The following is a 23,925-nucleotide window of genomic DNA, read 5'->3' on the forward strand; positions in this document are numbered from 1 at the left end:
TATGACTCACATGTGCTGATTTTCATCCCAGTCTCTTGAAACTCGAATGCAAAGCGATCAGTAAGAGCTGAATATCACGGTCAGGTGAAGCCAGCAGGACCACATCATCTTTAAAAAGCAGTGACCTCATCCTGCAGCCACCAAATAAGATCACCTCAACGCCCCGACTGAGCCCAGAAATTATGTCCATAACAGTTATGAACAGAATCAGTGACAGGCCAGCCGTGGTGGAATCCAACCCTCACTGGAAACTGGTCTGACTTTATGCTGGCACTGTGTATGAAGCTCTGACACAATCATATGGGGAACATCTATAGTCATGATATATACTGCAGGCTACTGCAATAATGATATATATCACAATATTTTATTTGGCATATAAATGATAAAACCATTTTAAAAACAGGTTACAAAGGCTCCTAATCTAGCTGCTGATGTATTAGGGAACATTGTCATTTACAATTGTATTATTTGCTTATTAGGTTTACTTAATGTGAGTGGCTGTGCCAGCAATCAGAGTGTTGCTGGTTACTGGGGTTCAATTCCCACCTTCTACCTTCCTAGTCAGGTCCGTTGTGTCCTTGGGCAAGACACTTCACCCTTTGCCTCTGATGGCTGCTGGTTAGCGCTTTGCATGGCAGCTCCTGCCATCAGTGTGTGAATGTGTGTGTGAATGGGTAAATGTGGAAATACTGTCAAAGCGCTTTGAGTACCTTGAAGGTAGAAAAGCGCTATACAAGTATAACCCATTTATCATTTAATGTACTATTTTAATATCTAAATTAATACTTTCTGTTGTAACATGGTTGAAACATTTATTCTTCTGGTGTTTGGATACCTAATGTTAGTTTTGGACGATACTACACATTTTGGTATGAGCTAACACCAAGTAATTATAAGGGCATTTCTTTTAATATCAATGCTGATACAGATACTATACATTTTTGAGATCATTGAATAATAACATTTTTGATTACAATTATAATCAGACAAACACAGGATAGTGGTGTAGCAATATCAATTAAATATTCAAAGTATTTCCTACTTTTGGGTTGGATTTCAAAACTTTGTTTATTGCACTTAAATGTATCTTGTGCTCATGCACTATTTTCCTATATTTGTAAACAACAAATTATTTTGTGATTATAAAAAAAATCAATGGTGTCAACCATATACTGATACAATATTTTGTATCGCTACTGTCGATATCTGTATCGATCCACCCACATCTGTATACGTTCAAGAGCTATAGCTTAGCGGTTAGCATGGCTTATTGTATTCTACACTGCGTAGTGTATCACGTTAAGCTATTCCTCGTCCTCCAGTGATAATACATGCAAGACATTTTTTTTTTGCTAATGGAGGCAAATATTACTGACTTAAAAGCGGCATTTCACTGTGGAGGGATGTTAGTTGCTAACGAGGATGCTCATGTCATCAACACACATTCACGATATCGTATCATTTAAATCTCTATCTTCAGCCAAATGTATTTGTTTTTAACGAACATCCTTTAAACCGCACAACCCTACTCCCCACAGGACTTTCAGAGGGACAGCTAAATGGCTTCTCCAAGTCCACAAAAAACACCTAGACTGGTTAAACTACATGAACCCTCAGAACCCTGCAGAGTATAGAACTGGTCCACAAATTTAATTTAAAACATTTGTACGCACGTACACCACTTAAGACCTTCAGTATATCAGTATGTGGAATTCAATTATGGAATGGATTATAATAAATGATAAATGGGTTATACTTGTATAGCGCTTTTCTACCTTCAAGGTACTCAAAGCGCTTTGACAGCATTTCCACATTCACACACACTGACGGCGGGAGCTGCCATGCAAGGCGCTAACCAGCAGCCATCAGGAGCAAGGGTGAAGTGTCTTGCCCAAGGACACAACGGACGTGACTAGGATGGTAGAAGGTGGGGATTGAACCCCAGTAACTAGCAACCCTCCGATTGCTGGCACGGCCACTCTACCAACTTCGCCACGCCGCCCCATTAAGCAAATAAATCAAACAATGGAATAATATAATCCACTTCAAGAAACAGTGTTTACAAAGTACAAAGAAGAACCATGATAAACATTCTGAATTGATTTAATCCATCCATTCATTTTCTAGATAATTTTTACTTATCTCATCATATGAAACATAGCTTACTTCACTAATTATTTATTTATTTGTATTGTTATTACTTATGTAGTATATTGTGAATAAATTGAGAGCAGGAAGTCAACAAAAGTTTTAGCAACTGCTATGTAAAGGAAAAGGGGTAGGATTAAGATGTGCAACTTCCTACTCCTTTTCGAACATGTTGAATATAGAAACTGGAAATTGTGATGTACCATGTTGTATGCATGCATTTTCCAAATAAACACAAACTCAACTCAACAGTCTCCTCATACAGAAGTACACACCTACAGGACTGTAGGTCACCCGATAAAAGGCCAACCAGTCAAACAAAGCGACGACCTCCAAAGGTGACAAAGTAGAAACATCATCTATTAAATTATTTTCTGTAAAATCTCCAGTGATGAAAGCCAGTGAAGAATCCTTCCCTGCGTGGAAATAAGTATTGATTACTAATTTGATCACACTACTTACACAAGCAGCAATACTTTGATGTTAAATATAAAGATAATGAGCTATCTGAAATATAGTAAACGTGTGGGTCAAAGGTTACCTGCCATAAAGCGATAAGCACCACCTGGTCCATAATGTTTGATGCCGGTTTGTACATCAAACACCTGTCCTAAAATGGCCAGGTAAACACCTTTGCTGCCTTCCTGTCCGTCATACAAAGATAATTCTTGTCTGCTCAGCAGCCTCGAGGGTGTTGATTTAATTCCTACATAAAAACACAACAACACTGCCGCACACGCACACGACACTGATAAGAATACATAATTTAACATTTTTTTTTCTCTATCCACATTCTTCAATAGACATCTTCATCATTGCAATTACTTCCGGCAAGTTCCGGGAGCGAAGAAGAGGCTGCGCGTGCGCAGATGACACCGACGTGCCAGTCGAGCACGTATTACGTGCTTACGTCAATGAGGTAGTAAACTATTAGTGTAGCACACAATCCTCTACCAACCCTCTCCAACTGTTGTTCCACCGGCAGGACATAATTATTCGGTCTACTTCTACCGGGAACGTCATGGGGAACGCGGAGAGTGGCTGCGGTGGCGGCAGCGGAGACGACGAAGACGTAGAAACAGAGAGTCCCACTTTGGCGGAAGACAGCCCGGCCTCTGCGGCCACAGGCGGCGGAGGCACAGGGGCAGGCAAAGGCGGAAGAGTACCGAAGAATGTCTCCGTGGTCGCTGGTGGACTGCCGAGCCCGGCCGTACTCTTCGAACAAGTGAAGCTAAGAGAAGCGGCGGCACGGATCAGCGACTCTGGGGTCGTCATCCGGGAATCTGTCCTGGCCGGTAACGAAGGAGTCCTGGTCCGGTGGCTGGAGGAGCGCCTCAACCGGGGAGAAGAGTCGGTTAATGTGGAACAATTCTGTGAAATGTTGGAGAGCAGAGACGCGCCCAGAGATGAGTGTGAAGAGGTACAGAACACCCAAAATGTCATATTTATCATAGACTAGCATTTATATGATCAACATGATTTCATGGATCTGTAAAACATATTAATAATAACTGTATAATTGATTGTTGAAGAAGAGAGATTAGTTTGAAGAGGAACTATAAACATCACATTTATCATACAATGTTTGGGCGGTATAGCTCGGTTGGTAGAATGGCCGTGCCAGCAACTTGAGGGTTCCAGGTTCGATCCCCGCTTCTGCCAACCTAGTCACTGCCGTTGTGTCCTTGGGCAAGACACTTTACCCACCTGCTCCCAGTGCCACCCACACTGGTTTAAATGTAACTTAGATATTGGGTTTCACTATGTAAAGCGCTTTGAGTCACTAGAGAAAAGCGCTATATAAATATAATTCACTTCACTTCACTACAATAATATCGTATTATTATGATCTAATAGGTACATACTGTAACACCTATAAATAATAACTGTAGAATCCATTCTTAGAGAGCAAATAGTGTGTAGAGATGTGGAAACACACAATATATCATTTATCATACAATAACATATTACTATAATCAAATATCAATACTGTAAACCCATAAATCATAACTGTAGAATTATTTGAGTAGCTATTAGTGTGAAGAGGTACAACATATATTTCTCATACACAAACATTTTTATTAACATTATTTAATAGATTAATACTGTAAAACCTATAGATAATCACAGTATAAGTAATTGTTGGAGAGCAGAGATGAGTGTGAAGAGGTACAAAACACCCAAAATGTTGTATTTATCATACACTAGCACAGTGGTTCTTAACCTGGGTTCGATCGAACCCTAGGGGTTCGGTGAGTCGGCCTCAGGGGTTCGGCGGAGGTCAAAATACACCCGACTCATCGTGTAAATAAAAATGTCTCCCTATCTGCGTATTATGGATACGGCAATAGCAGAAGTCACACTGATTTGCAGGTGTGCAATGTATTGTGAGTTTAGACACTGTGTTGGTTTTGTTCTTTGAACAAGGTGATGTTCATGCACGGTTCATTTTGTGCACCAGTAAAAACATGGTAACACTTTAGTATGGGGAACATTAATTAGTTGCCAATTAACATGCAATTTAGTAACATATTGGCTCTTAACTAGTCATTATTAAGTACTTATTAATGCCTTATTTGGCATGGTCTTATTATAACCCTAACCCTGGCCCTAACCCTAGCCATAACCAAATAACTCTAAATTAAGTCTTTGCTACTTAGAATATGTTCCCCATACTAAATTGTTACCAAAAACATATAACTTTGTCTTGAATTTGAAAAAAAAGAAGGGTTCGGTGAATGTGCATATGAAACTAATGGGGTTCGGTACCTCCAACAAGGTTAAGAACCACTGCACTAGCATTTATATGATCAACATGATTTCATGGATCAATACTGTTAAAACATTTCAATAAAAACTGTATGATTAATTGTCGAAGAAGAGAGATCAGTGTGAAGAGTAACTAAAAACACAAAATGTGTCATACATCACATTTATCATACAATAATGTTGTCTGTCTACATGTGCTGGCCCTGCGATGAGGTGGCGACTTGTCCACGGTGTACCCCGCCTTCCGCCCGAATGCAGCTGAGATAGGCTCCAGCACCCCCCGCAACCCCAAAAGGGACAAGCGGTAGAAAATGGATGGGGATGGAATATCGTATTACTATGATCTAATAGATACATACTGTAACACCTATCAAATCACTTTTTTAGAGAGCAAATAGTGTGTGAAGAGGTGTAAACACACAAATACCATGTTTATATTACAATTTTCTTGAAAGATACATCTCCTGGATGCACTGGGACACATCATCAGTGATGTATCCTGGATTCATCGGGTGTTTCGGGTCTCACAACATCATACACCCTTGTCCAGGCGACCCAGCCGGGGTGATCAAGTCCCTGCTTGTGTCCCAGTAGCAACCCACGGATCTCCCCTTTTCAGCCACAACCACCTCGTGGCTTTCTCTGCCGCTTCACTTGCGGATTGAATGGCCCTGCTTTTGGCCGCCCCTGTGACTCCCAATCGGCCAAGCACTTTGCAGAGGGAGCGTCCTGCAAAGCCACGGCAGCCAACCTCTATTGGCTCATAGAAAGTCCTCCAGCCCCTGCCCCTGCAGTCCTCCACCAGCTCCTGATACTTGGCACGTTTCCTTTCGTTGGCTTCCTCAATCCGCTCCTCCCATGGCACTGTTAGTTCCAGCATGATGAGGTGTTTTGAAGCCTCTGAGATGATGATCATGTCTGGCCGTAGAGATGTTTTTACAATGTGCTGGGGGAACCTCAGTTGTTTTCCCAGGTCAACGTGTAGCTGCCAATCAGGGGCTGTGTGAAGGAGTCCTGTTGTTGTCTTTGGACGTGCACACGGTCTCTCTCCAGCTTTGATGAATGAGATTGCCTTATTTGGCGCATGATGTTGCTTGCTGGTGCTGATGGTTGAGGCTATGCTCTCAGCAACTGCTTTGAGTACCTGGTCATGACGCCAGCGATAGCGACCATCAGCCAGAGACTTTGGGCAACTGCTGAGGAGATGTTCCAAGGAGCCTCTTCCGGAGCAAAGGAAGCAGGAGGGTGTCTCGCTCTTCCCCCAAACATGGAGGTTTGCTGGGCTAGGGAGGGAATCATAAACTGCTGCCACGAGGAACCGGACGTGGTGGAGGTCTGCCTGCATGATGTTTGACCAGGTGACTTTGCGCTGCAACGTGCCCTCCCATCTTGTCCATGCCCCCTGTTGCCGGAGTCCCACTGTCCTGCCCACTCGCTCTTCCTCCAAGCCTGCTCGGACCTCCTCCTGGAGTAGATGTCGTCTGTCTTTGCCCCGGGCCTGGCCAACTTGGGTCTTTGGGAAGTAGCCCAAGCCTGCTCTCCCTGTTGCTATGGCCCCAACCAGTGCCTTTTGCCTAAGGCGTGACTCAGCCACCTCCACCGCCTTTTCTGCCTTCCACTTCCTTCCTGTCCTCACTTCAATCCCGGCTGATGACACCTTGCAGTCCCTGGAGTCTCTGTACTGTAGGGCTTCTCTTGTGCGTGCCACCTCGAATTCTTCAGTGAGCCCACTGAAGGGTAGCTGCAGAATGTTGCTTGTCCCGTGCAGAGCAGCGCTGTTGAGGCTGCGGGGGAGACCCAGCTATTTCCGCAGAAAGCTGCTGATCTTCCTCTCAAAGGATTCCACTGTTGTTACTGGGACTGCATATACAAGGAGAGGCCACAGAACTCTGGGAAGGATGGAGTGCTGGTAGATCCAGGCTTTGAATCTACCAGGTAGGCCAGACTTGTCTACTTTGGTGAGCCACCCTCCAAGCTCTTCAGTAGACTTCTGGATAGCAGCAGAGTCCTTCAGGCTGGAGTCAAAGAGCTTTCCCAAGCTCTTGACTGGTTGCTCCGTGATGGATGGAATGACCGTTCCTGAGATTGTGAATTGGAATTTGTTGACCACCTTCCCCTTCTTCAGCACCATGGACCTTGACTTTGCGGGCTTGAAACTCATCCTGGCCCACCCAATGAGCCTCTCCAATCCCTGCAAGATCCACCTGCTCCCTGGTACTGATGTTGTAGTGATGGTAAGGTCATCCATATAGGCTCTAATGGGGGGCTGTCGAACACCTGATCTGGATAGAGGCCCTCTGCATTCCACCTCAGCAGACAATAACATCCTATTATAATCAAATATCAATACTGTAAACCCATAAATGATAACTGTAGAATTGTTTGAGCAGCTATGAGTGTGAAGAAGTACAAAATATATTTCTCATACACTAACATTTTTGTTAACATTATTTAATAGATCAATACTGTAAAACCTATAGATAATCACAGTATAAGTAATTGTTGGAGCGCAGAAATAAGTGTGTAGAGGTACAAAACACTCAAAATATCATATTTATCAGTCAATAACACATTATTATTATCTGATAGACCACAACTGTAAAACCTATCAATAATACCTGTAGAATCCCTTGTTAGAGAGCAGACATTAGTGTGAAGATGTACAAAACACACAAAACATCCTATTTATCACACAATGACATCTTATTGTTATGATTTAATGGATCAATACTGTAAAACCTATTAAATAACTGTGTAATTAAGAGATGAGTGTGAAGCGGTACAAACACACGCAATATATTTATCATACCATAATACTTTATTATTATGATCTGATAGATCAATACTCTAAAATAACTGTATAATTTATTGTTAGAGAGCAGAAATGAGCGTGAAAGGTATAATATAATATATATAATGTAAAATAGGTATAATAACTATCAAATAACCATCATATTTATTATACACTAAAAGTTGTACTGCATGACACTGATGTGTTTTATTTTAGTTTTCTCATGTAGATAGAGATAAGGTGTGATATAGATTCGTATCAAGTCGATCTACCGATCTATTGTTTATTTCGATTATTATACAAATCCCGTTTCCATATGAGTTGGGAAATTGTGTTAGATGTAAATATAAACGGAATACAATGATTTGCAAATCATTTTCAACCCATATTCAGTTGAATATGCTACAAAGACAACATATTTGATGTTCAAACTGATAAACATTTTTTTTTTTGCAAATAATCATTAACTTTAGAATTTGATGCCAGCAACACGTGACAAAAAAGTTGTGAAAGGTGGCAATAAGTATTGATAAATTTGAGGAATGCTCATCAAACACTCATTTGGAACATCCCACAGGTGAACAGGCAAATTGGGAACAAGTGGGTGCCATGATTGGGTATAAAAGTAGATTCCATGAAATGCTCAGTCATTCACAAACAAGGATGGGGCGAGGGTCACCACTCTGTCAACAAATGCGTGAGCAAATTGTTGAACAGTTTAAGAAAAACCTTTCTCAACCAGCTATTGCAAGGAATTTAGGGATTTCACCATCTACGGTCCGTAATATAATCAAAGGGTTCAGAGAATCTGGAGAAATCACTGCACGTAAGCAGCTAAGCCTGTGACCTTCGATCCCTCAGGCTGTACTGCATCAACAAGCGACATCAGTGTGTAAAGGATATCACCACATGGGCTCAGGAACACTTCAGAAACCCACTGTCAGTAACTACAGTTGGTCGCTACATCTGTAAGTGCAAGTTAAAACTCTCCTATGCAAGGCGAAAACCGTTTATCAACAACACCCAGAAACGTAGTCGGCTTCGCTGGGCCTGAGCTCATCTAAGATGGACTGATACAAAGTGGAAATGTGTTCTGTGGTCTGACGAGTCCACATTTTGGAAACTGTGGACGTCGTGTCCTCCGGACCAAAGAGGAAAAGAACCATCTGGATTGTTATAGGCGCAAAGTTGAAAAGCCAGCATCTGTAATGGTATGGGGGTGTATTAGTGCCCAAGACATGGGTAACTTACACATCTGTGAAGGCGCCATTAATGCTGAAAGGTACATACAGGTTTTGGAGCAACATATGTTGCCATCCAAGCAACGTTACCATGGACGCCCCTGCTTATTTCAGCAAGACAATGCCAAGCCACGTGTTACATCAACGTGGCTTCATAGTAAAAGAGTGCGGGTACTAGACTGGCCTGCCTGTAGTCCAGATCTGTCTCCCATTGAAAATGTGTGGCGCATTATGAAGCCTAAAATACCACAACGGAGACCCCCGGACTGTTGAACAACTTAAGCTGTACATCAAGCAAGAATAGGAAAGAATTCCACCTGAGAAGCTTAAAAAATGTGTCTCCTCAGTTCCCAAACGTTTCCTGAGTGTTGTTAAAAGGAAAGGCCATGTAACACAGTGGTGAACATGCCCTTTCCCAACTACTTTGGCACGTGTTGCAGCCATGAAATTCAAAGTTAAATATTCTTTGCAAAAAAAAAAAAAGTTTATGAGTTTGAACATCAAATATCTTGTCTTTGTAGTGCATTCAATTGAATATGGGTTGAAAAGGATTTGCAAATCATTGTATTCCGTTTAAATTTACATCTAACACAATTTCCCAACTCATAAAATGGGGTTTGTATGTACATACTCCTGTACCTAAAATGTTTGTTACATATCCAACTAGGATCCAACTGACTAACTAACTACAAACTACAATATAGCTATGACGGTCTTCCTTATTGTAAATATATCTATTTTGATATTTAGGATTTAAAAAGTAGGACTTAGCTGCCTTGTTGAGTGAACATGCTCTACATATTATTTCATTATAGCTGAAGGATAAAGATATTAAGAGAGAGAAAATGATGATTATGTGTGACGTGTGTGAATAATGTGTTATGGTATAAAGACAATGTGATAATAATGTAAAAATGGTGTGATGATAATGTTATGATAATGTGATGGTAGTGTGATAATGGTGGTAATAATTCTTTGATGATAGTGTGTTGATAATGTGATGATATTGTGCTGATGTTTCTTTGACAATCGTAGGCGTTCGGACAGTTTGATGCTGAAGGAGACGGGGTGGTGGATGTGGAGAGCATGCTGGTTACTCTGAAGAACTCCAATGGAGCGAATTTACGGGGGGAGCTGAGTCATGTGATCAGACAGCTACAGGCGTGCTCCCTAACTCCAGGTATGTCATGTGTTTGTTGAAACAGTGCACTGATATGTCAACAATATGTTTCCTTTTCCTGCTCACTCTGCAGGTTTTGTTGACATTTTCTCCAAAACTGAAGACCGTTTGGGCGCCCATGCCTTCAAGATCCTGAAGTTCTTGCGCAGGAATCATATTCCCAGCAGTGCCATCCCTTTCCCTCTTCTAGAAGGTTACAACAGTATCTGCACTATGAGGTCCAGTGTCATCCAGGACTTCCTAGACTTCCTCATGCAAAGGGAAAAAGGTGAACTTTGGGTATACGTTAACATTTCTCAGTGTATGGCAACATTTGTCCTATCATTTTTTACAATTATTGGTGCTTCAAAGGAAGGTGGGCAGGGTCATTTCACAAGTTACTGTACCTAAGAAGATCTTTGCCTCATTAGGAATGACGGGTTACGGTTCAAGACCACACCGAAACAGCAAATAACTCAGTAACTGAGACGCTCATTAAAATATTTATTTTTGACACTCTAATAAGGTCTGAATAATGTTTTGTGCAACGAGGTGCCATGGTACACTTCTTCGACTTGCTCCTCCCCTACTAGCTTAATATTGACATTCTGCTCTGATTTGGGATCAACATGTGCAATAATAGTGAGTGTTGTAATTATTAGATTAGATGATTAGATGTAACTTTAAAGGCCTACTGAAATTATTTTTTTGTATTTAAACGGGGATAGCAGGTCCATTCTATGTGTCATACTTGATCATTTCGCGATATTGCCATATTTTTGCTGAAAGGATTTAGTAGAGAACATCGACGATAAAGTTGCAACTTTTGGTCGCTGATAAAAAAAAAGCCTTGCCTGTACCGGAAGTAGCGTGACGTCACAGGCTGAAGGGCTCCTCACATTTCCCCATTGTTTTCAATGCAGCGACAGCGATTCGGACCGAGAAAGCGACGATTACCCCACTAATTTGAGCGAGGATGAAAGATTCGTGGATGAGGAACGTTAGAGTGAAGGACTAGAGTGCAGTGCAGGACATATCTTTTTTTTACTCTGACCGTAACTTAGGTACAAGCTGGCTCATTGGATTCCACACTCTCTCCTTTTTCTATTGTGGATCACGGATTTGTATTTTAAACCACCTCGGATACTATATCCTCTTGAAAATGAGAGTCGAGAACGCGAAATGGACATTCACAGTGACTTTTATCTCCACGACAATACATCGGCGAAGCACTTTAGCTACGGGGCTGACGTGATAGCATCGGGCTTAACTGCATATAGAAACAAAATAAATAAACCCCTGACTGGAAGGATAGACAGAAAATCAACAATACTATTAAACCATGGACATGTAAATACACGGTTATAGCGGCGGTATAGCTCGGTTGGTAGAGCGGCCGTGCCAGCAACTTGAGGGTTGCAGGTTCGATCCCCGCTTCCGCCATCCTAGTCACTGCCGTTGTGTCCTTGGGCAAGACACTTTACCCACCTGCTCCCAGTGCCACCCACACTGGTTTGAATGTAACTTAGATATTGGGTTTCACTATGTAAAGCGCTTTGAGTCACTTGAGAAAAAGCGCTATATAAATGTAATTCACTTCACACTTCACTTAATGCTTTCCAGCCTGGCGAAGCTTAACAATGCTGTTGCTAACGACGCCATTGAAGCTAACTTAGCAACCGGACCTCGACAGAGCTATGCTAAAAACATTAGCTCTCCACCTACGCCAGCCAGCCCTCATCTGCTCATCAACACCCGTGCTCACCTGCGTTCCAGCGATCGACGGAAGGACGAAGGACTTCACCCGATCATCCGTGCGGCTAGCGGCGGCTAGCGCGTCTGCTATCCAAGTCAAAGTCCTCCCTGGTTGTGTTGCTACAGCCAGCTGCTAATACACAGATCCCACCTACAACTTTCTTCTTTGCAGTCTTCATTGTTCATTAAACAAATTGCAAAAGATTCACCATCACAGATGTCCAGAATACTGTGGAATTTTAAAATGAAAACAAGAGTTTTTTGTATTGGATTCAATGGAGTCAGAATACTTCCGTTTAACTATTGACGTCACGCGCATACGTCATCATACTTAGACGTTTTTCAACCAGAAGTTTAGCGGGAAATTTAAAATTGCACTTTATAAGTTAACCCGGCCGTATTGGCATGTGTTGCAATGTTAAGATTTCATCATTGATATGTAAACTATCAGTCTGCGTCGAGAGTAGTGGGTTTCAGTAGGCCTTTAAGTCTTTTTTTACACACTTAAAGTTAAGCACGTTTCTCTTATTCGTATTCTCCCATCCAGCCTGCGAACACAGCCACCCTGTGTGAGTAAGACAAAAATGTTTAAGTCGTGAATGAAGCAGGCTCATTAGTAATGAGGCCGACTTAGCAGTGATGTCTTTTTTTCTTGGTTGTGTGAAAATATTGAAACATCAGGTTTTACTCACACTTGTGAATGTCGTTTAAATCCATAAATATAGCATCATCTTTAAATTTTAAAAGGTCTTAATAATAATAAATTGTCACGTGTAAGTGTGTTACCATGGTGATGTAGTGTGTGTACACACGCTACAACAGCTTCTTCCTGGCTGGATGTGAATAATAATTTGTTAATGAAACTTTGTTTACTTGTTATTATAACCACCCTAATGTTATTTTTTATGTTTAGAGTTGTGTTTAGTACACATTTGTGAAGTCGTGACGCGTCCAAGGTGTGTGTGTGTGAATGTGTTTGTGGTGTGTGTTTGTGCGGAGGAGCGTGACAGTTTGAAATTAACTGTCAAATAAATCAATAGAATCAATTGATAGAGGCTACATTAAATATGTATTTTCTATGAAATAGTCACAAAATTAAATGATCACGGTCCACATATGTGTGGTCGCACTTACGAAACAATGATATGCATTTTGTTACCCGTAATTGATAGTTAGTACAGCGTGGCTTTGTGGTCCTTTTACCCTAATCTCAATGGATGTTTGCAGGTGTCTCAATTCAAGCGATTGGAATAGATTTGATAGTTTTCTGGATGTTTCTTTTATCACTTTATCATTATGTGTGGTGTACACTGCATCCAAACTTCAAGTGCAATATAATGTTTCACCTTCACCACTTATTCCAGCCTCAGAGGCGCGTAAGAACAACAGTACTCAAGTCGATGGCAGATATATGTTATAATAATACTAGGTTTTATTTTTAATGATCATGCTATGTTTGATATATTATTTTCATTATTTTGATATATCAGTATCATACTAGGTTGGATATTTACTGAATTGTTCTGTTCTTGTTCAGACCTTAATATCCAGTACGGAGCAGAGTTGGAGCGTGACCCAGAGGTGGACAAGGTGAAAGTGGTGACTCAGTGTTACAGCACAATAGAGGCTTCTTCCAACGTCGGTGATGTTTACAAGATGACAAACGGCGAGACTTCATCCTTCTGGCAGTCTGACGGCAGTGCTCGCTCCCACTGGATAAGGTATGTTTCCTCTCGAACACGTCAGCGTGTTAGTTGTTGAACATATTCTGCTTTGCCTGCTTAGATTGAAAATGAAAGCAGATGTGGTGTTGAGGCGTCTGGCCATAGCTGTGGCCGCCAACGACCACAGTTACATGCCTCAGCTGGTCTCCGTGATGGTGGGCAAAAATCGACATTCTCTGCACACCATCCGAGATATCCGCATCCCCAGCAACGTGACCGGCTACGTTGCACTTTTGGAGAACGCCAACATTACACATTCCTGTGAGTCACCGCCTGCCACCTGCTCTTCATCGTTTATGTCACTTTGTACTGTGTGCTGTTCTTCAACTGGACACGCACTCAGGCATGTGTTTTGTCAGAAAGTTGTAATTGAGTAATCATTACTTGCAGATTTCATTCAGTTAAACTTTTGAAAATAGAAAATTCACAACATTCATTGAACATGACATACTATTGATAATTACATTGTGGTACGTGCTTTTTGGTAAAACTCAATCTTACAAAAAAATAAGTAATTTTTACCAAGAAAAATGAGGAAATAATAAATATAATGATTGTCTTCCAGACAGCAAACATATGAAGTCAAAACACATTTTATAGAGAATATTGATTGTTTTACATGCAGAAAATATGTGAAATACATATAAATGATGAATAAAATGTATAAATGCACATTTAACATCACTTTTACTTCATTGGTAATGAGTGGAAAGGAAGGAAGGGAGTATAACTTTTATTCTTTACTACAAGTTCTTTCTTAAATTCAATAGTGTTTTTCACCTTCTTTATAAAAGTGCTGACTGGCCCCATGCTGGATTATTTTTCAGTTGTACTAAATAAAAAAGTACAGAAATAGAATCACCAACATGGATTCTTTGTTTGACACCACATTTCACGGAATGATACACAGGTAAACTAGTTTATTACGTATAATGTTTGACTGTATGTAGGAATGTAATGATAAATGGTAATTATGATAAACTCCCGACGTTTAGTATTATCGTTTTAAATTTAAATGATTGAAAAACCGTGATCGAGAACTGCACTTTGATAAACTCACAAACTGACAGGCGCCAGATAGCTAGCTTGAATGCCAACAGGAAAACAAGAGAAAGTAACATCTTTCCTCATTAAGAAACAACATACCCCAGACTAAAGTTATATAAACACATTGCTGTCTGATTAACTAAGATATTCAATTGTGCACATTGAACCTCCAAGCTGTGCTCTCTTAGGACAGAGTGATCGATCTATACTCAGGAAAACAAGACGGAGGTGTTTTTAAGGTGTGTCCAAGGACGACTGAACAGAGTTGGATGCCACAACGCCCTTCAGAAATAATAAATATTAATATTAGATTTCATTTGCTACACACTTTTCATTTAAATAAATCTTAAAGTGCTACAGCACAAACCAAAATTTAAAACAATCAAAGCTTATCCATTAAAACCAATAAAATACTAGGACTAAAACACTATCAGAGACTCATAAGAAACACAAAACATGCAAAATAGTGGCTTGTCTATCAGTGTGTCTATTTGTTTTAGTTATTGGCGGAAAAAACCCTGGTCAAACGATTTCAGTGTGTGTATAAGTACTTTTTGAGCACATTCATTAATATCGTGATAATAATGATAACCGTGATTATATTGTTCACAATAACAGTGATATGACATTTTCATATCGTTACATCCCTAACTGATAGTATTATGAAAACTGCGGCAAACCTTTGGTAAGACTTTTCTTTGAAAAGAGAAGGTTACGAAAAGCTGCATGTACGAAATGTGAGGTACTACTAATTTTATACGTTAATCTTTGTACTGGCTCTGGAGAGCCTCCTCATTAGGATTTTTACAGGAAACTAAAATTGTCTGCCAAGTTGAAAATCATCCAACATCTTTGTGTCTTCCTCTAATCCCAGACATCCAAATCAACATCAAGCGGTGCCTCAGCGATGGCTGTGATACTCGTATTCATGGTTTAAAGACGCTGGGCTATCAGATTACCAAGAATAAAGAGGTGTCTGTGTCGGATGCTTCAGCCATCTGGTACTTGTCTCTCCTCACCTCCTTGGTCACCGCCTCCATGGACACCAACCCTACACTGGCTCACACTGTTCTTCAGAGCACTCAGTAAGACACAATTACACACTTATACTTCAACAAGTTCATTGTGTACACATTTTGACAGTGCAATACTGTTTTTGTACACTTGCTGGAAATTATGGTGGTGATAATATTATTACTACCGGTACTTGCATCACTAAAGGGTTGCTCTTGAGCCGCCATCATTTCAACTTAGTCCCTCCCCTATGCTACGTAGCCAAGAGGGTGCTAATTGTTCATCACTGCACACTCACCATTTTGCCTGTTTTGAGTAGTCTGTCTACTGACAGTGTACTGTATTTTGCTACACTGACATAGTACTGCATTACCATACTTGTCAATGTAAACACAGTAAAAAGGTGAAGTGTAAGTTCAGCATTAGTACAGTCTGTGTGATGTAGTGGAAGAAAAGACTTTGATCAGCGTACGCTTCTTTCTCCAGAAAAGCATTACAACACATGCCACCGTTGTCCCTCACTCCCTCATCCACCGACTTTCCTAAGTTCTTCTCTTCGAACATCCTAGAGGAGGTGGATGCGTTTCTCCTGAGGATTGCAGAGTAAGTCCTTGCTGTTATCTTCACAAAAGAATCAATATTCACCATCAATACTTATGATCAATTGTGTGTATTGTGCATCACAAGTGAACAGAAGCTTCAATAATGGTAGTTACGTTAGCAATAAACATAGTTAAAAATTCACTCACTAAACTTGTTGACAAGGGACAATTGCAAGTATAGCACTTCAGTACAGTGTGCAGATTATAGAGCAGTATAGATTTACTGTCCTCTGAAAGCCATTAGTTTCTATATAGCTAGTAACACAAGTAAGTAGTCTTCACAGTGAACATGTTTATCTTAATGAATACTTAAAGTTTGAGCATTATTTGATGTAGTGTGCAGCGAGTGACACGTCCTGCTTCTTTAACCTCTGCAACAACACCACTTTTGAACCATGGACACGAGTGATGCATAATAAAGATCAGACAGAATATCATCAGCCCAATATGAAGAATAATGACATCACGCCAATAAATCAGATAACACTCAAAAAAATGCTCGGATGACGATAAACAAAGTTTCAATGAGGCAAGATTACCTGTACTATTAGGGTTGCACATCTCTCTCTGATAAACGATTCGATATGCATCTAGATACACAGGTTATGATTCGATTCAAAAACGATATCCTTTTATTACAGACCGATTCGATTAGATTCGATTCCGAACGATACGATTCGATTTGACGGTTAATATTCAAGACTCCAAATCCCCAAGCATTGTGGCTTTACGGCACTGGCAAAAAAAAATAGAACAACAATATCACATGTCAATGTATTTATTTTTAGACATGGACCAAAAAAAGTCTGGCTGAATTGTAGGATGGGAACTCCAGAGGTAAAAGTAGCACAGAATAGTAACAACAAAGTGCAATATTTCAGCCTGAGCATAGTTCTGAACACTAGAGGTAGGTAACAAAGATTCAATATTTCAACCTGAGCATATAGTGTTTTGAACACTAGAGGTAGGTAACAAAGGTGCAACATTACAATGTAAAGTTACACACCTAGTACACATCTCAAAATGTGGCAACAATGAGCACAGTGACAAGTGCTTTGTGTAAAAGAATAGAGAAAATAAATACATATGTAAAAAGAAAAATCAAACTACTGTGTGAGAGGTAACGTTTCCCAGGTCAAAAAGCAGTAGTTCACTTACACTATGCCTGGGCATTTTCATCATCACTGTCCTGTTTTTTTGGAGGGCAGATTTTTTTAAGGAAAATCAACTGATCCACATGCTCATGTTTGAGCAGACTACGTTTTGTGGAAACTATGTCTCCCGCAGTACTGAACACACGTTCAGATTCCGTGTGTTTCACTTTATGTATTTTTTTATGCCGAAAGAGGCGATTTCAGCCACTTGAATGACGGCGAAATCATTAAAGGCTCACAATTTTTAATCCATCCACAAGTAAAGAAAACTTGGATTATTTCACTTTATGTACTTTTTTATGCCGAAAGAGGCGATTTAAAAGAGGCGATTTCAGCCACTTCGGTCATTACAGCCGAGTTTAGATATACTTTTCGAGACGAGTGACGTAAGCACGCTCCCGCGTCAGGGAGTGCATTTTACGGCACAACACAGAGGTATCTTTTAGCGAGAGATGACAGCAGTTGCAAGTAGGGATGGGCGATACCACACTTTTAGGATTCGATACGATACCGATACTTTTTCTTGCATTTTCATCGACATCGATACCGATACCGATACCATTAATTTCTTATTGGCAATTTTTGTCAGTCAAAAATATTATTACTATTGTTATTATTTAAGACAAATCCCAAGACAAATACAGACCATTTATACCACATTCATTATGGTCAATATATAATAAAAGTAAAATTAAAATAAATAACATAAATATGAAAAATAAATTAAATATGAACAAAAATATACACATTTTCACTTTTCTTATTCCTCAAAAAAAAAGTATTGGTAGAAAAAGCTTAAAAAAACATTTATTCATAACAATGTTATGTTTCAAACCTCTTTGTGGAAGTAAACTTATAACACTTCTCTGAAGCAAAGTCAATAATTTCCTTATCACAATAAACTAGGATTTCCGTGTCCTATAAACCTGCATACGAAAGACAGTTCCCTGAGAAAATGAACTTGGAAAAATGATCTACAAAAATGTCTGACACCATCACACCTTTAGTGTACTCCAGATATGTCGTCACAATTTACTGAAGTCTCAGATTGCTGTTCAGGAAAAGTAACAACGCTGTCGGCTGGCTGTGTGTGTGTTGCACGTTGACGACGCTCATTCGCTGTCTCCTGTGACGTGACTGGGCCAGGTACAGTGGTGTCCCAGCACATAGTAAGTTAAGTTAGTAATCAAAAACATCTGAAAGTGATGCTTGCACCCCCCACACGCTGTTTTTTGGTTTATATCGATACTTTTTTCAGAAAAGTGATGCCAAATGAGTAGCGTGTGAGTATCGATATATCGATACCACAGGATCGATACGCACATCCCTAGTTGCAAGTCCTGCTGCTCTTTCCACCACTGTAGTGTTTTTAAAAAAAAAATCTTTCTCGGTCCATTATCACCTTCGGTCAGACTGACGCTTTCATTCTCCTCCACATTAATTTTCCGTGTTGTCTCTTGTTTATCACTCGTGCTAATACCAGCTAGGCGGCTACCGCGTTTGGCTAGTAGCTTCAGCTCTGGCGTTGTTTTAGAGACGCTGACGCATATTGTAATCTAGCCAACCCATGCAAAGTCTCGCGATAACCGATCCATGACTCTATAACCGATTCAGCTAGGAATTCATGGATTATTCGCATTGATTGAGGAGTCTGCTACCGATGCAATCTAATCGCTCACTTGTTGAATCGAATACTCGGTCGCATCGGTTTATCGTTCACAACCCTATGTACTATGCTGTGAATTAGGGTGAACAAAACAAGCGCTCCTTTTCTCTTACCTTGTAGCAGGTCGTAAACGTCCCCTAAGTTAATTGTAAACAAACACGGCATCAATCGGGACTTGGCCACTGTTTTAGAGGAAAACATTTTGTGTGCTATTTGCACCAAATGTTCAAAAATTCTGCATGGAAGGAAAAATATTTCATTTCAACACATCAAACCTTTTGTTTTGAAAACCTACAAAGATGCCTGCTGCTAAAGAAACTGCTTTAAATCCAGCCACAAAGAAAGGTGTGCAAAAACTACACTTAAAAACATAGATTAAATTAAATTATCAATATCGGGTTTCAGACACAGGAAGTTATTTGTATCAGCTTACAAAAATATTCTTACTGTTCTATTAATCATTTTGAATACATTTTTTGTTTGTGAAGAGCAACAATTTTTGACCATAACTGCCTACCGCCAAAGTGCAGCTGGGATAGACTCCAGCCCAACCATGACTCTGAAAGGGACAAGCAGTAGAAAATTGATGTTTTCAAAGTGTGAGCTTAGCCTCCAGAGGAGGTCGCCTTAGAGATGGGTGTCATTGCCCAGTAGCCCATGACAAAGAAAGCACCTTCTGAAATCCGTAGTTACCGTATTTTCCGGACTATAGAACACTCCGGGATATAAGCTGCACCCACTAAATTTTAGAAGAAAAAAAGATGTTTCCATATATTAGCCGCACTAGACTATAAGCCACAAATATATACGTTGCGAACATTTAAATAAAATCTACTCTGGGCTCCTTAATGTATATTATAGTAGAGACATATTTCAAGTTAGCTGACATAATTTCTTCCTGGCTGTTACAGTGCGTCTGAGCACGCTGCCTCTTCTTCTTTACTTACATAATAAGTCTCCTATTTGTCAAGATATTTACACAAATTTTGGATTTTCGCCATGTATATCTTTTCTGTCGTCTTCTTGTCCATCCATCTCTGTCGCATTATTCTATTGAATCACCTACATGAAACTATCCGCCCCTTTAAAATACCAGTAGAATGGAAAAACAAGTTGCATCTATATTGAAGATATTGTCATATATATCTGATTTATAACACCAAAAGACTTAAAGTTTGCGAATACATATATATCAATCTCACAGAGATTCCTGAGCCATTTTGAGAGATAATGAGCAAGCCAGTCACGTGATCGCACGACGTAGAGATGGGAACCACAGATCCCTTCTCCATCAACAACAATGCTAATCATGCAGACTTAGTGAGAGCCAACAATGATTACTTTGCAATTATGATCCAGAACCTTGTATTTTTTAGCCTCAAGATTTAGAAGCTTTGTGCTAAACAGATCTAGCTTTAGCGAAACACTATGCATCATGTAACAGTATTGTTAAGTACTAAACAAGAAATACAAACTAGAAACATAATAAAACAATCACTTACTGTACAATGTCTGCTCTCACTGTGATGACAACTGATAGGATGTTCTTATTTCCCATTTAGACGAATAATTATTCATAATCCACACAAACCGTTAAAAGTTGCTGCCAGCAGACACTGTCTTTGGTTGTCGTGTCTGTCTCTATCTCCGATTATAAACTGAATGTCACAGATGAGCAAATCCTAGATTTATGGCTAAATACTCCTATTATCCAGATGAGAGGCATGATTTATAATCTAGAATTACTTTGAGGAGACGCCATGCGGCAGCAGCAGGACAATGGTGCAGCACAAGCTAATTACCTCTTTGCTATCAATGCGTCGCTAAAAATAGTTTGTTAGCTTTAGCGCTTATAATAACAATACCGCTAATAGTTGGTTAATATTCAGGCCATGATATGTAAATAGTTTTGTTGGCGGGTTTTAGATGGTTATTTTGAGAGCATTGTGGGCAGAATAGAGAGCCCACATTGACTCAATTATTAGCAGACTTTTTTTTATTTGTGGCTTAGAATGCATAAAAAAACATGTTTTCATGTCTTACATAGGGATTGTGAATGACGGGCAGCACATATTTTTTAAATGTTTGCATATTTTCAGTATAACTGATCTGCCAATATGGTCAGAGTGCAGGGACATTCATATCGTGGCGTCATCTGACCTCAAATCTAAGGAAATTGACGAAGACATTGGGAGCGGAATGGCTGTCTAAAATTGTGGCATTTTGTGATGTTTAGACGGTATTGTCACATATTTTGCGGGTTGGAAATATGGATATGGTATAATGGATACAATGACACACAAATAAGCATATGAAGTCAACTTGTTTTTCCAATCTACTGGTACTTTAAAGGCCTACTGAAATGAAAATGTTTTATTTAAACGGGAATAGCAGATCCATTCTATGTGTCATACTTGATCATTTCGCGATATTGCCATATTTTTGCTGAAAGGATTTAGTATAGAACGACGACGATAAAGTTCGCAACTTTTGGTCGCTGCTAAAAAAAAGCCTTGCCTATACCGGAAGTAGCGTGACGTCACAGTAGGAAGGATTCCTCACAATTCCCCGTTGTTTACAATGGAGCGAGAGAGATTTGGACAGAAAAAGCGACGATTACCCCATTAATTTGAGCGAGGATGAAAGATTTGTGGATGAGGAACGTTAGAGTGAAGGACTAGAGTGTAGTGCAGGGTGTATCTTTTTTCGCTCTGACCGTAACTTAGGTACAAGCTGGCTCATTGGATTCCACACTCTCTCCTTTTTCTATTGTGGATCACGGATTTGTATTTTAAACCACCTTGGATACTATATCCTCTTGAAAATGAGAGTCGAGAACGCGAAGTGGACATTCACAGTGACTTTTATCCCCACGACAATACATCGACGAAGCACTTTAGCTACGGAGCTAACGTGATAGCATCAGGCTCAAATGCAGATAGAAACAAAATTAAAAAAAACCCTGACTGGAAGGATAGACAGAAGATCAACAATACTATTAAACCATGAACATGTAAATACACAGTTAATAATTTCCAGCTTGGCGAAGCTTAACAATTGAAGCTAACTTAGCTACGGAGCGGCGGCGGGCATTGTAGCTTTCGAAGACACTCCGGCCACCATCAGAGTCGGCAAGAAACATATATTTCCCCAAAGTTACGTATGTGACATGCACATAGCGACACGCACGTACGGGCAAGTGATCAAATGTTTGGAAGTCAAAGCTGTACTCACGGTAGTGCGTCTGCTATCCAGCTCAAACACAACACAACCTCCTGGTTGTGTTGCTGTAGTCCGCTGCTGATACACCGATCGCACCTACAACTTTCTTATTTGCAGTCTCCATTGTCCATTAAACAAAGTGCAAAAGATTCACCAACACGGATGTCCAGAATTCTGTGGAATTTTTCGATGAAAACAGAGCAGTTTGTATGGTGACACATTGGGTCCGAATACTTCCGTTGCCGTCGTGACGTCACGCGCATACGTCATCATACATAGACGTTTTCAAGCGGAAGTTTCCCGGGAAATTTAAAATTGCACTTTATAAGTTAACCCGGCCGTATTGGCATGTGTTGCAATGTTAAGATTTCATCATTGATATATAAACTATCAGACTGCGTGGTCGGTAGTAGTGGGTTTCAGTAGGCCTTTAATGAGCCCACACTTTGAGTGCTGTAGACAGAGGCAGATCTTCCAGTAGCGAAAACAAACAAAATGGAGCTGGTAAAGAAGGACAAAAACTGTATTTCCTGGCAAAAAATTGAGGTTTTGAAAGCTAAGCAGAAGAGCTATAACTTGTACAAGCAACTGACACTGCACGAGGAAGAGACAGGTAGTGGGGGTGTTGTCGTAGCCGCGTCAGCACTGCAGTGAAAAAGAAGGCAACTTTTCTCAACGGACTGGTACTTGAGCAGTGGTTCCAACTGTAAATGTTCAGTTTTTGCATTGCGCATTATTATGGTACACTCTTTTAGTGTATTCCCGTTAATCCCAGCATGCATTGCTCTATGCGCGGGCTCCGGTGTTTTTGTCGGTTACGTGAACGGCAGTGGCCGGTTTGTTATTGTGTTCCCTCAGTAAAGTATACGTATAAAAAGAAGAAGGTTATCGTCATTGAGTTATCAATGGTAGCAGAGGATGTCTAACAACGCTAACTACAGAGTCCCTCCTGCGTTTGAAGAAAAGAAGTCATATGAGAGCTGGAAAAATTAGGTTGAAATGTGGATACGTGTTACCGATCTGGATAAGGAGAAACAAGCATTAGCTGTTGCTCTCTCACTGAGGGGGAGAGCTAGAGATACAGCTTTGGAAATACCTGCAGATGATTTGAACAAAGATGACGGGATGAAGACCCTTGTAAAGGCATTGGATAATGTATTCTTAAAAGAAGAAAAGGACAGAGCTTATCAATCAATCAATCAATGTTTATTTATATTAGCCCTAAATCACAAGATGCATACACGGACTTTGACAAGATCCGGAGAGAAAACGAAGTTTCCATGGTGGATTACATCGTTCAGTTCGAGCAGAGGTACAACAAAATGCGCAAATTTGACATGGTTCTTCCCGACGCTGTTTTGGCATTCAAGTTGTTGGATACAGCCAGTCTCGATGTTAAAGATAAACAGCTTGCGCTTACAGCTTGTTCAACACTTACATTTGCAAGCATGAAGTCAGCTTTAAAAATTATTTTTGGAGACAATGTGCAGCCGCTCACATGCAGCGGGGGAATTCACATGCGCGAAGATGTTGCTTTTTATGTGGATCAAAGGAAAAGAGACGGAAGGAAATTTCGTTCCCAACCCGACCAAAAGAGGGCGCTATTGACTGGCTCAAACCCACTGGATAG

The 23,925-nt window shown here is 40.3% G+C and overlaps 2 protein-coding genes across 6 annotated transcripts in view; one reads left to right on the plus strand and one right to left on the minus strand.

The window, feature by feature from the left end:
* The window catches only part of LOC133650818 (neuferricin), a 5,516-nt gene extending 2,394 nt beyond the window's left edge, over positions 1-3,122 (minus strand). The window contains exons 1-2 of one of the 2 annotated variants that reach the window (XM_062048487.1): positions 2,693-3,111; positions 2,427-2,567 (exon numbers count right to left, since the gene is read on the minus strand). In XM_062048487.1, the coding sequence (XP_061904471.1) occupies positions 2,427-2,567; positions 2,693-2,924 (373 nt within the window). In that variant the 5' untranslated portion in view covers positions 2,925-3,111. Of the gene's footprint in view, positions 1-2,426; positions 2,568-2,692 lie in introns of both variants that reach the window. The other variant, XM_062048488.1, reaches the window with a different exon arrangement.
* Positions 2,959-23,925, plus strand: part of zzef1 (zinc finger, ZZ-type with EF hand domain 1) — an 82,015-nt gene continuing 61,048 nt past the window's right edge. For 3 of the 4 annotated variants that reach the window (XM_062048485.1, XM_062048484.1, XM_062048486.1), the window contains exons 1-7: positions 3,031-3,571; positions 9,988-10,132; positions 10,206-10,400; positions 13,404-13,587; positions 13,652-13,851; positions 15,512-15,722; positions 16,138-16,254. In XM_062048485.1, the coding sequence (XP_061904469.1) occupies positions 3,173-3,571; positions 9,988-10,132; positions 10,206-10,400; positions 13,404-13,587; positions 13,652-13,851; positions 15,512-15,722; positions 16,138-16,254 (1,451 nt within the window). In that variant the 5' untranslated portion in view covers positions 3,031-3,172. Of the gene's footprint in view, positions 3,572-9,987; positions 10,133-10,205; positions 10,401-13,403; positions 13,588-13,651; positions 13,852-15,511; positions 15,723-16,137; positions 16,255-23,925 lie in introns of all 4 variants that reach the window. The other variant, XM_062048483.1, reaches the window with a different exon arrangement.

The sequence above is a fragment of the Entelurus aequoreus genome, linkage group LG05, assembly GCF_033978785.1.
Source record: "Entelurus aequoreus isolate RoL-2023_Sb linkage group LG05, RoL_Eaeq_v1.1, whole genome shotgun sequence".
In the NCBI taxonomy this organism is placed as follows: domain Eukaryota; kingdom Metazoa; phylum Chordata; class Actinopteri; order Syngnathiformes; family Syngnathidae; genus Entelurus; species Entelurus aequoreus.